The sequence below is a fragment of the Canis lupus genome, chromosome 24, assembly GCF_048164855.1.
Source record: "Canis lupus baileyi chromosome 24, mCanLup2.hap1, whole genome shotgun sequence".
Taxonomy (NCBI): domain Eukaryota; kingdom Metazoa; phylum Chordata; class Mammalia; order Carnivora; family Canidae; genus Canis; species Canis lupus.
In genome coordinates this window covers 25,575,397-25,591,223 of record NC_132861.1, presented here as the reverse complement: position 1 = coordinate 25,591,223, position 15,827 = coordinate 25,575,397, and the positions used below count along the sequence as shown (strand labels likewise).

Sequence of the window (15,827 nt, the reverse complement as noted above, 5' to 3'; positions counted from 1 at the left end):
TGGATAAACAACCATTTTTTTAAAGTATAAGTATGTCCCAAACACTGGTTGGGATATATTTATACTAAGTGTTTTTCACTGTTCATCTGAAATTCAAATTTAACCAAGTGTCCTCTATTTTTATTTGCTAAATCTGGCAACCTTATGACTAGACAAGCCTCTACTTTGATTTGGAATAAATTGCTCACTGTCCCTTGAGACGCTCTAACTCCTCTCACCATCATGGTTCTGTACTTCTATTCCTTCTTTCTTTTCATATTTCATTCATCCCCTCTCACTTTTACCAATTACTGTGTGAATACCCAAAGCCTTGGGATTCAAGAAACAAAAAACAAAGAAACCAAACAGATGAACATATGGGAAGGGGTAAAGAAAAAGGTGGGGGGGGGGTGCGGGGAGGCAAACCATAAGATACTCTCAACAATAGAGAACAAATACGATTGATGGAAAGAAGTGGGGGTGGGATGGGCTGGATGGATGATGGGTACTAAGGAGGACACCTGTTGTGATGAACACTAGGGGTTGTATGTAAGCAACCAATCCCTGAATTCTACTCCTGAAACCAACACTGCCCTGTATGTTAACTAACTAGAATTTAAACAAAAATTTGAAAAGAAAAAAAAAAAATCTATTGAGTAATACTATATTATTCTTAGTGGTCATAAGGAATGCTGCTGTGGGGTTGCATAAAGGTGTTTATATTAACAGTACATCCTCAGAATACATTTTGAGAGTTTTCTGGTAGCACGGAATTAAATTTGCACTCATGTTAATGGAGGCTATTTAGATCCTATGTGAATAGAACCAGTTATTAAAGAAACTGAAAGAGAAAAGCTTTGAGTTCACTAAATAACCACTGTCTATCAAAAGGTAAGGGTCAGAAATCCTTTCTTTTTAAATCAAACTACAAGAAGATAATTTGAAAGTTTAGGCCATAGTTTTATAGTTTGGGCACTTCTTTTACATAGAGAGTTCCAGTGTCCGGGTGCAGTACTGAGAAAAAAAAATTAAGGGAAACATCAGTATCTAGTTAATTATAGGAGACATCTAAAGTAGCCTTACTACTTGTTATTATTCCACAACAAGACAAGGAGCTTGATCCAGAATGAAAATCAACACATTGAGGAAGTCTTGTTATTAAAAAATTGTCGCTGGTACTAAACAAAGTATTTAATAGTTGGTTTACATGCTGGCACAAGTTCATGGTCTCATTGTGGACTGGGAACAAAAACTCACAGACTCATGCCAGCCAGGGACCACATCTGAGTAGCACTGATGTAAAAACCTCAGAATTTTGTATGTCATACCTTCAATCTAATGGCATAAATGAAGCGATCTCCTCTTCCTGGCCATTTTGCAGACTGAAGAGCCTTTTATTTCCTTGAAATAAAGGCAAAAATATTTTCTCCCTTCTAATAATCTAACTAAATATCTATCAAAACAATAGTTGCCCCAATTTTAGAAAGAAGAGGACATGTGCTTACTCTTCTTGTCGTAAGTCATTGACGCTGCGGTCCAGTGAGATCATGTCACTTGCCACCATGTTAAATCCAAACTCTTTAATGCTGGCTTGAATTGCATGTTTGAATTCTGGTCCCAAAACCAATGGCTTCGCGTTCTCTCCAGGGCCACCAACCACTCCGTGAGGCTCAGGTTCTTTGGGTTCAAAGTTACCAAGGATCCCTGGACGTAGCACAGGATCTCGGTAGGTGAATGTTTGAGGCTTAAATGTGAGATACTGCCTCTGCATTATGTCTTTCTGGTTATCTCCACCAGCATGTCGCTCTTGTTCATTTTTCGCCTTGTTTTTTCTTCTAATAGACTCTAAGTCCACTTCTACGCCTTCAACATGAGGCCATGGTACAACAGGTTTGAATCTGTCATCCCCAGGAGCTAATCCATCGCCTCCTCGGTTAGGCATGGGGTTATTGACATCTCTGTCTTCCTACACAAAAGGGAGGGGGACATATAATGAGTACATGAAGGCAAACCACAGCAGAGTTCATGATATGATTTTCATGTTTAATAGAAGACTGAGGCAACTAAAATGATTTAAAATTTTAAATAGAATCAGGAGTTCCCATTAAAAGATATCTTTTGTGGAGAGGCAGGAGGACATCCCAAGAAAGAGACTATTTCCTTGCCTTACCATTCCCAAATAAATGGATTTTTTTTTCATCTCTCTCCTTTAAAACTAACTATCAAAGACCTCGTAATAAAGCACATTGTTATGGATTAAAGCAATGGATTTTTAGGAGCTCTGACAAAAACAGACATTTAATAGGCCATGTACAGTGTGTGGTTTTCCCAGATGTCCGGTGTATGATAAATATAACTGTTTGTCAGTAATACAGCCATATGGTGGCCGTGGTATTAGATGTCCCCCACCATGACACTGGCTTTGTGCCTCTAAGGGCAGAGGAAAAGGCAGGTTCATGCACTCGACAGTCGGTATTTTCTACACAGTGAGAGTTTAGCTGAATTCAGGACTATTTTTAAAAACAAACACACAAAAACAGAATGTTAAAGACTTACCCAAGGCACTTTTGGCTTTTAAGCTACCCCCAATACCTAGCTGGCCCCATTCCAGAGGTAGCCCAAGTAGAAACAGATTTGGTGGGTGCAGATACTCTGTAAGGGCTGCCTCCTGAGACTGTGGAGACCCTCCTCATCACCTATGCAGATCCCTCCATCAGAAATCCTGAGCGCTTTTGCTTCTGAGGCATTCTATGTGAAGTTTTTGCTAAATCAGTATCATTCTTTGCACAGGGCAGTGGTTTTCAACATTAGTGTCACCTCAGCAGCTTAAAAAAAAAAAAAATACTGATGTCTGTGTGCCACCCCCAGACTTTGTGATTTAATTGGTCTGGGCATTCTGAGTTTTAAAAGCTCCTCAAGTGATTTTAATATGCATCCAAGCTTGAGAACCTCTAGCTCAGAGGGAGAGCTGCTAGCTATAATTAGACAAGAGGATTACTGCATATGCACAGCTGGGAAGAGGCAAGGTGAACTTGGAACCACAAAACAGGCGAATAGGTCCTGCCGCTTCACACCACACTGAGACCATCTGGGTCCTCCAGAGATTCAAAATAGAATGAGTACCGTCTGACCAAAATGTGTCTACAGTGGTAGAACTATCTAGAAAAGTAAAGTTAAAAACTTGATTTTCAAGAGCACAGAAGTAAACTGCTAGGTGTAAGTTGCTATCTGCTGGTACTTGATTGAGAAACAAAGATTCTCTTTAGAAAGCCAGTTAATTCAAATGTGATTTTAGCTGAAGTTTTGGTAAGGGCTAGCTAGCTAAGGACTGATTGGGGCGGGGAGAAGGAGGGTTGGGTTGAAAAAGGTAGGTTCTCCTGCTTCCCCTTTTATAGAGGTCATCACAGCTCTTTGAGAATCTGTCTAGAGATGTTAAAGGAACGTATAAACATACACGTGTGTATGTAACAAAACAATTTTCTTAACAGGGGACTTCAATTTTAACTGACTCATGAATTATAAAGGGAACTTGATGATGATACAAGTGGTCCAAAGGTGAATCCAAAGAACAAATATCTAAAGATCAAGAATACTGCAAAGGATTTATAAAAAGTTGCAAAACTAGTAACATTGTCAATATCCACAAGGCAATAACCAATTGCACCACACTGTACACAATTTCCATTTCAATGGATGAGAATCTTTTGCATTACCATCAGTATTCTATCATTTCTAGCACTATAAAATAGCTCAAAGATAAGGAAAGGGCAAGATAACCAGAAAGTGAATCAGAGAATATACCTAATAATCTTTTTGGTCCATTTCAAAGTTTTCCCACAATTTTCCTCACTAACACAAAACTAAACATAAAATGCAACACTCAGCTTGATTATATAAATGTGATACCTTTCTTCAGGCAAGTGTTATAAGGTAGATAACACTTCTGAATCAGGCTTCTATCATCACACACCACAGTAGCAAGGATTTAGCTGGAGCCTAACCTGTGAGCCTTACTGATTTTGAGGACGGAAAAAGTATATGTCTCTCCAATTTATCTCCTGGTTCTTTCCAAAAGAGAAGTATTGTGGCAGTGTGGTAAGCAAATTAAAAGAGAAAAATCACTGCAAAACTCTAATATACTGGACCCAAGATATTGATATTGAACCAAGCATAACACATAAAGAAGAAAGACATCCCTCACTTCAATTTTTCACATCAAGGCTCCAGTGAATTGGTAACTGGGGAGGTAAAAAATGATGGGAAGGAAAGGTCAATAAATACAGAAAAGCAGATTAAACAGGTCATCAGATGTCAACTTCCAAAACCATAGCATCTACCATGGGTTGCCTAAAATTCCATAAAATGCAAAGTGCATACTGGAAGAGTATAGAATATAGCAATACATGAAATTATAGCACATGTAAGACATGCTATAGTTTAGGTTGGCCTATGCTAATGCAAAACTTGGCGAATTTAAGTATTTCTCAAATTTACCCACCTCACCAGGAGAATATTTAATGGATTTAAACTTCCTGCTTATCTTCCTCCATATTAATTAGATGTTTTCTTTGACTTAACAGTTCTTTGTCTAATCTTGCACTGCTGGTGTCCCTTATAGTTCTTTTAGATGTCTACCTATCATTCCACCTTCATTTCTGGATTATGTCATTCTTTTCCAAGCATCACGACCAGATTACATCAATCATTCCTACATCCCTTTCCTCAGCTGACATCACATTTAAAAATAAATAAAAATACTTTGATAAGAAATACCATTAAAAAAAAAAAAAGATGGGATCCCTGGGTGGCGCAGCGGTTTGGCGCCTGCCTTTGGCCCAGGGCGCGATCCTGGAGACCCGGGATCGAATCCCACGTCGGGCTCCCGGTGCATGGAGCCTGCTTCTCCCTCTGCCTGTGTCTCTGCCTCTCTCTCTCTCTCTGTGACTATCATGAATAAATAAATAAAATCTTTAAAAAAAAAAAAAAAGATTCTTTTTTTATTTTAGTGGGGGGAGGGGCAAAGGGAAAGGGAGAGAGAATCCCAAGCAGACTCTGCACTGAAAGCAGAGCCCACTGCAGGGCTTGATCCCACAACCCCAAGATCATGACCTGAGCCAAAATCAAGAGTCCAAGGCTTAACCAACTGAGCCATCCAGGTACCCCAAGAAACACCTTTAACTAGAAAAATCACACCAGTATCTTTTCTCTAGCTCCACTTTCACCTGCTCTTCCTAGGTAAATGAGCAACAGGGACAAAGAGGTCAGGAAAGGACGTACTCAAAACAAGGAGGTGCCAGGAGAAACAGGGTGTGCTAGTAGGCCACGCCTCCCCAGAGTCTTAAAAACTTGCGGCAGAAGTTGGGAGGTAGAGCAAGTGCTCCACCGTCAGTACCTTGGTTTCTCTCTGATTAGCTGGAGATGGATTCTTAGCCAACCCATCTCTGCTGACATTTTGTGCTGGCTGAAAACCATTCACTCCTGCTCCTTCAGAGGACTGAGAATCACTGCACTAGAGGGTCAGTGGTCACAAGAGGAGGGGTTGGGGTCAAGTGATTTGTCTGTGTTTAACTAGAGCTGAAAATAGAAAAACCCAAGATTAAACAGAGACCTTACCAGTCCTTGAATATCTAAGGTGTTCTCCCTTATGAAAAGAGACCTATCCCAAGAGGTGCCTGGAGGTTAGTCGGTTAAGCATCTGACTTTGGCTCAGGTCATGATCTTGAGGCCCTGGGATCAAGCCTCACATTGGGCTCTGCACTCAGCAAGGAGTCTGCTTCTTCCTCTCCCTTTCCCTCTACCTCCCTTGCTCAAGCGTGTGTTCTCTCTCAAATAAACAGAATTTAAAAAAAAAAAAAAAAAAAAAAGATCCAGAGGAGCACCTGGGTGGCTCAGTGGTTGAGCGTCTGCCTTTGGCTCAGGTCGTGATCCTGAGGGGTCCTGAGATTAACTCCCACATCAGGCTCCCCACAGGGAGCCTGCTTCTCCCTAATGCCTATGTCTCTGCCTCTTTCTCTGTGTCTCTCATGAATAAATAAATAAAATCCTTAAAAATAAATTAAAATAAAGATCCATAAACTAGAAAGAGATTGAAGGCCAATGGCAAGGCCTCTGTTAGCAACTAGGGCAGAACTGAAAATGGGGAAGGGTGTGGCTTATCAGTATTACATTCTGATAGAAGAAATAACTCCTGGAAGAAATAGACTCACATAGCAGGGATTTCTATTCTCCTTTCCCCCCTCTCTACAAAGGCCAGGTGATAAACCAAAAGGTAACAGAATGGAGAAAACAGCATGGTTGACATCATAATAATTGCCCCACTAAAAGAAATCTAGGTCAGCACTTCTGGTACTAGAAATTAACTTTGGCAGGGTAGCCACTACTCAAAGGCTAAGTACTACACAGTAAGCCAGATTGACCCAGACTTCTTCCAGGGCCTGCAACACCGAGACTGGAAGGTGGAGAGGGGCCTATTACATAATACCTAATGATCAGTCCTTTTATTTTCTCTCATAACTTATAATACACTATGGCAACCACAGTTTCAAATGGGCAAGTTAGTGCTATAGTTTTAACCACCTACAGAATTTACCAGGTTCATATGGGGGCATTTTGAGTCAATTAAATGCCACTTCTCCTTAATCAAGTAAGAAAATACAATATATAATACAGATCCTGTACTATTGTGAGTACTACTGAAATACGTGTCTTCTTAAATAAAAAGTTAGCTATGTCACATTTTGAACATTTAGTCTTCTTAATAAAAGAGATTTCCATTATAAAAGAGGCTCCCAATAAATCCCATAGTTGTGCAACTAGTTGGTTTTTGCAGATTTGGATTTTCATACATATCATATGGTATTCTTAAGAGAAGTATCCATCTGCACTGACACAATTTTCTGAAGATTTCTGCACATTTTGAATAATCACGGTCAACTATAGAATATCTAGATACGGCAAATTTTAAGTCTTGGGCTCTTCAAAATTCAAAACAAAATTTAGTTCAACCAAAGTAAATGACCGAGTGGGTTATGATTACAAAATTTATTATTATTTTTTAAGATCTTATTATTTGAGAGAGAGAGACACACAGCATGGGGGGCGGTCGAGGCAGGGGCAGAGGGAAAGGGAGAAGCAGACTCCCCACTGAGCAGGGAGCCCAACTCAGGGCTGATCCCCAGGACTCTAAGATCATGATCCAAGCCAAAGGCAGATGCTTAACCAACTGAGCCACCCAGGCGCCCCATAAAATTTACTTTTTAAAAACCATGTCAAGGCTATGCCTTTTTAAAGGTATCAGACTAAACTATAAATTCCTCAGTAATAAACATTTTCCATTTTCAACATCTAAGTTAAAACTATAATTGAAAACAGGGAGATTTCATGCAAAATCCTTCCCCTTATTGAAAACAGGGAGATTTCATGCAAAATCCTTCCCCTTATTAATACCATGATCTCTAATGTTCTATTTTGTAAATGTGAAATTACCATTAAGCAGCTCATGCCAGCAGTTCTAAACTCAGCAATCAGTTCCAAGTATATTCCTCCAGCAGCCCCATGAATATTTCTAACACTGCTCTACCTGAATTACCTTAGTATCTGTTTACAGGCTTCTCCCCAGCCAGGCTGAGGGATCTTTGAAGATAGTGAGAGTGTATCTGTGTGTCCCCCCAGGGGGTAGACAGCAGGGACTCAGCGCATGGTTCTTCACAGACTGAGTTAATGGAGAACTACCTATGGGTCATCTCTTATGCTGCTGGAATCTAAATTGACTTTGGGGCCACTGTCTTCTACCACCGCTTGGCTTGATTTAAGCTAGCATTTTGAGAATCCAAATGAAATCACTAAAAACATTATTTTCCCTACTAAAAACATTGCTTTCCCTACAAATCTAAAATTCGAATAATCCTTTTTTTAGTTTCTCCTCTTCTTCAGATTTGGATAAATCATGTCTGCGAGTGAAATTTGTTACTTCATGGAAAATGAGTACTTTATTTAAACATGAGAAAGTAAATCTGCTGGTGTTCATCTTAGTCCTCCAAGCCAATTTATCTTGCAAATGGTTTCATACTAAATTTGGTGCTTGTTTTAAAACAGTCATAAGATAAGAGATTCTAAACCGGGTCAGAAAAATATCAGATAATACTCAAGGGGGAATAAATTAAAAGGAGAAATAAGCCACTAAATGACCAAAATGTAGGTTAATGCCTACAATAGGAAAATAACTGGTTATCCTTTTACATAAAAAAACTTCTATTTGTAAGACTGCTTAATGGCCCAGATAAAAGTTAATATCACAGACAACTAATGGGGTCTATGAAACATGAAATTTAAACATATTTATGCAATCCAAATAATTTTTTATTTTCCAGAGACCTTATGAAAAATGCATGCCTCAGCTCATGAACTGAGTCACATATATACTTCATAGGCTTAACAAATATTTATTGTGAATAATTAGCATTAAATCTTTAACTGATTTGAACTGAATTTTAAGAATCAAGCACGCATATCAAATAATGGTCAATAATTCATTTTGTAGTAGGTTCCAAAAGGTGAGAAGCCATAGTTGTCAAAGTTTACGCCATCATTTCAGTGGTAAGAGTACCAACGACAAGACAAGGCTATAAATACAAGGTGGACCAACGCCACTTAAAAGCTTCAACTCCCATGGGTATTAAAAGGCAGATATAATACCTCTTAGAAATCATAAATGGATATAGTGGGTAGATTTTTAACTCTCTTTGTGGGCTAAGCAATTACTGAGTTTCAAAAAAAAGCTAAGAGGCATTTTCATTCTAAAAATAGCATATAAGTTATGCAAAATATTTTAATAAAATTGCGGATATTTTACAATAAATATTCTATCATGTTATTCCTACAAAATGACCTGTCTGAAAATAAGAAGGTATTAAAGAGGAGGAAAAAATGAAAGCAAAGCAATGAGAGAAAGATTATAAAATAAAATCTGTGAAGATTTCTTTAACACATGAATAATTTACGTATGCATACATATGACATACACACATGGAGAGAGGAAATGCACATTTAAAGACCAGACAGCTTAGTAGGATAAGAAGTAAGAAATTATCCCGGCTGAATGGACCCTTCAAAAGAACACTGATGGTATTTCATCAGGAGGAGAAAGGAGAAACTACTTAAAAGCTCAATTGCTTGAGAATAAGGTCCCATCAGCTCCTCTTTGGCCCACTCACATGATGTTCTGGAACCTTCTTTCGGTTTAAGCCAATCAATTCTACCTTTTTACCTAGAAGAGCTAAGAATCTCTTCACTCTCTTTCCTAGATCATTTTTAAAATATTTCAAAAGAGCAATCCTAACACCATTCCTTGGTGATCACACTGTTCACACTCTTTCTTAAACCCAGGACAAGTGTCTATTTAGTCCTATCCTTTGATTCTCTTTTCCAGTGCAACAATGCGCTTTGTAATCTAATACCTGCCAAAGCCAGACACTTTAATTCCTAATTCTCCTTCACATTTGGCAATCCCAGTGAAAGCATGTAATGATTTCCAAATCTTCCTGAAAATGTTATTGGAAATTATGTCACCAGCACAACCATTAATAATTCTTATGATACTAAGGAAAACGTTTTACTGAGTGAGAGAAGAATGAGGTCAAATGTGGTATTTGTGTTGGGAGAGAATGTTTGTAATACCCTTTTGAAAGCTGAAAAAGCAATGTCCTATTATCCCTCTAGGGGAGAAATTCTAGAATGAATACAGCACTCCCACATAAAGTGTTACTACTCTCTGCAGCTGGAAATGCATAAAACAGCCTTTCCTCTACTGCTTCCTTGCTTTGCCCTGAAGCTTGGCTTTCATAACAGCTCATGAAAAAGTACTGTAATGTGTGGCTTCAGAACACATACATTTTGATTGCTGTAAGAATCTCTTCCTGTAAATCTTAAGGAAAAAAAAATCTCAAGGAAGAAAGTATCTCAGTTTTCAGGGTGGAGTTATCATCTTAAAAAGTGTAGAACAACATTTTGCTACCGTGTCAGGACTAAAAATCCACTTTAGAAGGGTGTGTCAAGGGAACTTAACCCTTTGAGACAGAAAAAATACATTCAGGGTAGATTGAGGTTATTTATGTAATAAACGTTTGGACATTTTACTTTTCAACTATCAACAGGTTGGATTCCAAGAGGAAGGCTCATCCAGTGATACTCTAGTTTATCATAATTGCTCTTTGGCACGGAGATTAGTATTTACATGTATCATTTAAGGCAAAAGAACTGTCCTTTTAGTTTTTCAAATATTACAGGTCTACTATCTGCCAGGTGCTGTGTGCCCTACCACAAAGGGGGTGGTAGGATGCAGGAAGGGATGTCTGAGTGGGCTGGCAGTGACTGAATCTCTGATTTGAAGCAGCAGACACTCCCCAGCACATAGGTGGTAAATAGCTGGTAGGTAAGGAGGTGGGGGGAGAAAGGAGTTTGGCAGCTAGTCTAGACTGAGGCAAAGGCACAGAAGCATAAAAGAACAAATGGTTTGGTGTAATGAGTGCAGGGGACATATGGGGAAGCGGCAGGAGAGGAGACTTGAGATACTGGCAGTGCCTCCAAGCGCCTCTTAAGAAATGCCAAGAAGTTCAGACTTTATGGGAGCCATGAGAGGGGAGCATGCCAGATCAGAGCTGAATTGTGGAATGAGTACTCTGATGGAGCAAATGAATGGAAAGAGGCGCCAAGATGTGTTCAATGGGATAAGGAAAAAAAGAACTTAGAAAATATGGGAAAAAGCAATGCAGGAGAGAATTGCAAGGAGTGGACAACACAGCTAAGAACTGCAGGCAAGTTGTTAAATTAATGAGAATTCCAAGGTCTAAAGGTACAGGCAAGGGAGGTATTTTAGTCTCAGTCCTGCAGTGTGACTCACTCACCAGCTCTCTGCTCTGTGACGCTGTCAGAGGCCCCAGGAGTGTGGATCCAGAGGGCCTCAGGAGTCCTCATAATTACCTCCTACCCAGCTGCAGATGGAACTATCTTATTTGCTATTATCTAGAAGGCCAGAGGCATTTCTGTGATCCTCCTGTTCTGCCCTAGACATTGTTCTGAAATAGTCTGATAGGTGACAAATATGTGTTGAGCACCTAATGCTGTACAGGCTACAGGGATACGATGTTGGGCAAACACATCCCTGCTCTTGTGAGCTCTCTGTCCAATGGGGGGGAACATACAATTAACCAGTCACACAAATATGGTGCTCTACAAGCCTTTTGAGGACAGTCGATCTAATGTAGGATGCTAGGAAAGGCGTCCTTGAGGATGAAGGACTGCTGAGCAGAGGTTTGAAGGATGAGAAGAAGCTAAGTCAGTAAAAAGAGGAAAGAGGGGTGCCTGGGTTGCTTAGTCGGTTGAGTCCAACTCTTGGTTTTGGTTCAAATGGTGATCTTATGGGTCATGGGACTGAGCCCCAGATTGGGCTCCGTGTTCAGCAGGAAGTTGGCTTGGAGATTCTCTCCCTTTGCCCCTCCCCCCACTCACACACTCTCACTATCTAAAATAAATCTTTTCCTAAAAAAAGAGGAAAGAATATTCAGGGATAGAGAACATGTTGTGCAGAGTTGCTACAGCAAGAAGTTCTGTGGTAAGCAGAAAGAACTAAATGTGGCTGGAAGGGGAAGACCTGGAGAAGTCTGGTGCCAAATGAGGCAGACAGTGAATAGTGGCCCAACTAAGCAGGGCTCTGGTATGGTAATGACTTGCGTTGTAATATGGAAGCCTGAGCAGCCAGTTCATAGTTTTGATGCTCCTACCATAGACAGGAGCATTCTGAAGAGAGCCTACTGGCTGAGGAGTAAGAGAAGACACTGGAAGGAGGCCTGAGTGGATGAGGGTTAATCAGGAAATGTACACACTGAAGGATGGATTCAGGTGGTGTCAGGGATGGCTCTGAGGTGTCTACCATACAAGAGGACGCTATTCGCTGAGAGAGAAGCACTAGAAAAGACTGAGATTGAAGATGGTGAGGCCCTTCTTGGACATGCGGACTCTGAAGTATGCTTCTGAAACATTCAAGAGAAGATGGAAACATAGAATTTGTATCTCCATAACTGGACTAGAGATGATAAATTTGGCAGACATCTTTATATAGATAATAACTGACATAAGGGCCTGGATGCTATTTATGAACTGACCATAAAGTGAGAATAGGAGAGGATCCACTGATCTCGCCTTGGGGAATCCATCCCTTAGAAGACTGGTGAAAGAGAGTAGGACTATCAAGGACAAAGACGACTGGCCCAATATGTAGGAAGGAAACCCAAACCAAGACAGTAGGTGTGGGACAACAGGAATGGTCAACAGTGTTAAATGCTGGTTAAAGGCACGTAAGAGGAGCACTGGGATGAGCAAGAGCCATTCTAATGGTATAATGGGGTCAGGAGCCCAGGGCCGGTGGGTTTGAGGTGTGGAGTTGGAAGGTATAGAAATGGTGCAAGCCAAAGTAGGCACATGTGTGAAACTGCCCATAAAGAGAACAGAAATGGCGAGATAGCTGGAGGAAAAGAGGTGAGGTGAGGAATTTTGTTTGTTTTTAATGGGAAAGTCTTGAACACCTGAAAAGAAAGGCAAGGGCAGCCCTGGTGGCTCAGCGGTTTAGCACTATCTTCAGCCCAGAGTGGGACCCTGGAGACCCGGGATCAAGTCCCGTGTCGGGCTCCCTGCATGGAGCCTGCTTCTCCCTCTGCCTGTGTCTCTGCCCAACCCGCCCCCCCCGTGTGTCTCATGAATAAATAAATAAAATCTTTAAAAAAAAATAAAAGAAAGGCAAGGGTAAAATATTCAAATACATGGCAGAGGAGGAATAATCAAATGAGAAGTTCCTGAGAAGGGGATGGGTGAGAGCCAAAGCAGAGGTGAGATTAGCCAGGTCAGGTGGAGGGCAAGCCCTCTGCTGTAATGGGAAGTATGAAATCGGTGCAGACACATGTACTTTGCTCTTCCTTGGGGTGCAAACCTTCACCACTGCTGTCTAAATTACTCCAACAGCAATTTAACCTATTCTAACTTCTTGGAATCAGACTTACCTCTGTTAAACAATGCTTTCACAGTGCATATCAGAGATTTCAGAAAGAAAGAAAAGAGAAAGAAAAAAGAAAAGAAAAGAAGAAAGAAAAAGGAAAAAGAAAAAGAAAAAGAAAAAGAAAGAAAGAAAAAGTCTTCTCAACTTTTTCTAACATGTCAGGTTCAAAATCCTTTGCCTGGCTTTCTGTCACCCCTGAATACACACTCAAGCTGTCCCCATACTCTATTCAGCTGGCCCCCTTCAGGAGATCATAAAAACACATTCTCAGCCTGGCCTCTAGTTTGGCTCCTGCTATCAGCCTTAGTCTAGAGAACTGTCCTGTTGCTCACCTCTTTCTTTCTAGATTTGGCTCCAATTCCTTTGATAAAGATTCAGCCCTGCCATCTGTTCTAGTTCCAGTAAAGTTTTCCCTCTCATGAATTTCTACTCCTTAATACTTTTATAATTCTCTAACTATCCCACGTGCTAGTTTTATTTTCCCCCCAGACTAAAAGCTCTTGCTGAGGAGAGTCTTAGTCTTATACTCCTTTTGTGCAGTAGGAGTTTGTATTATGTATCTTTCGTTCTCCTAAATTCTCTGACATTTTTATTTCTTTATTCTTATCCTCCTATGTAAAAAAACACCTATTCAATAAGAAACACGATGGCCCCTGAGCTCCATATTTCTAGAGGGAAGTCTGCCCTTGTGTTGTTTAGGTGGATCTTGGGGGAACAGCAGTGAAAAGTTTGATTTAAAAAATAAAATAACTGGACATTGTTAAGTATGTTACATTCTCCAATGCTCACAACAATCCTATGATCGGTCCTATAACTTTACTTTCACATTTTATAGCTGAGGAAGTCAAAGATTAGAGAGACTAAATAACATGTCCAATATCACATAATTCAGCAGGGACTGCCCTAGGACTTGAACCTGTCAGCATAATCATGAATTCTGAGCATTTAGCCACAATGCTAAGCCACTTGACTTACAACTACTTGATGATGACTTCTACTTTCTAGAAATTTACAAAAGATTTGAGAGGCCTTTAAAAATGTTCATCTAGTATACACTTTCATGTCTCTTTATTCTTTCTTATCATATTTTACAAAGCCTGTCTTTGGCAAGTATTTACACCAAAGAAACAGCCTATTCTGGCAATCTAAACAATGAGATGTGCCCTGTCAACAGTTTTTTCAGTCTAATGTGTTCGATGATGATTTGCTCTGACAGCATGTGAAATAATGGAAGGACATTTTGAACTAATTTTATACAAAGAATTAAGTCAGTCTTCTCCCATAAGTAAGGACTAAAATATTTTTGGTCCTGTTAAGCTGACTCTTCTAACTGATGTACTTGCTGTGAATTCCAAGCTGTTCAAACTCCCGCTAAAAAATACTTTTGCCTCTTTGTTACTAAAAACATTCCAGAGGCCACGGAATAAAACCAAATTATTCACAAGCCTGTGATTATGAATTCACTAAATATTCTACTCTAAAATGGTTCCATAAAGATGATAGAAGAGAATTACATCGTCACAGGAGCTTACTACATTTTTCAGAACGTGCTGCTCATATACATGACCAGAGCTCCAGTTTTTTTCTTTTCATGGTATAAGAGATATCACTTAGGGAAAGGAGGAAAAAGCCTCCCAGAATATATACCCACAAATGCCACAGCCCATTTTCTAGGATACACTAGGGTGCTATGAAATCCAAAGGAAGGTGAGGAGTAGCATATCAAGATACTGCTTTCGTACAGAATAATATAAGGTGTTTTCCTAATCTAGTCTGACATATCATGAAGTAGCTTATACTTAACATCAGAATGTTAAAAATATGACATTAACCTTAACTTTCCAGTTCTTTCCAGTTCCATTTCTTAATCTTGCTAACCACCACCTTTTAGAAATTAAAAGTAGGATTCTAACTCTACCATAACTATGTTTATAATACTGACATCTCTTTCTAGAATATCTTAAAATGGCACTGGAGGAGGAGGAAGAACAGCAGCTATTGAGAAATAGGAAGCAATTCTATCAGTGGAGAGAAGCCAGTCAATCAGATATATGCTAAATTTAGCCACTCTAATCCATTCCAACCAGCTTCATTTGGTCTCACACAAGCTAAGAAGTAGTAGAACTGAAATCTAAAATCCCTTTGCAACTAAAGGTGAAATTCCAACAAAAAATATGTACAGTGCTTAGGATGGTCAAGTCTCACCAAATACCTCAATTTTATTTTGACATAATTTTCTGATGACCCTAAGTCACTTAGGTATTTTTTTTTCTATGAAAAAGATTTCCTTTTTACCTGGCACAATTAAGAAAAACATTTATCTTTATATCTCTGAATGAATGGAAAAAACAGGCTCACTGTTACTATAGCACATGCCAAAGATAGCCTGCCAAAGATAACCTGCCAATGTGTCAGTCAAAGCATTGTCAAAGTTAGCAAAATTAGCAAAGAACCCCTGAAGACTTGAACAGAAAAATGGAAAGAGTTTAAATCACTAGAAGTATTTTATTGAATGCTGATGATGCATTCATGATGATGATGATAAGATGGTAGGGTAAGGAAGATGTAGAAGAGCCCTTACAAGGTTACCAGCACTATTCCAAGTGCATTCCACCTAACTCTTTTCATCCTTGAAGTAACCCTCTGAGCTGGGTACCATCATTATTCCATCCTGCAGATGAGAAAACTGAGGCACAGAGTTTAAGTAACTTGCTGAAAGTCAGACACTCAAGAGGTGGTAGGGGCATGATTCAAATCCAAGCTCTCTGGGCTCCAGAGCCCATGTAATTAAGCATTACTCTCT

General features: G+C 39.7%; 1 protein-coding gene across 7 annotated transcripts in view; it reads right to left on the bottom strand.

Annotated features, from left to right (window-relative positions):
• Positions 1–15,827, bottom strand: part of GALNT7 (polypeptide N-acetylgalactosaminyltransferase 7) — a 136,062-nt gene that overhangs the window by 65,933 nt on the left and 54,302 nt on the right. For 6 of the 7 annotated variants that reach the window (XM_072795988.1, XM_072795987.1, XM_072795990.1 and 3 more), the window contains one exon: positions 1,485–1,945. In XM_072795988.1, the coding sequence (XP_072652089.1) occupies positions 1,485–1,945 (461 nt within the window). Of the gene's footprint in view, positions 1–1,484; positions 1,946–5,371; positions 5,554–15,827 lie in introns of those variants that run through there. The other variant, XM_072795991.1, reaches the window with a different exon arrangement.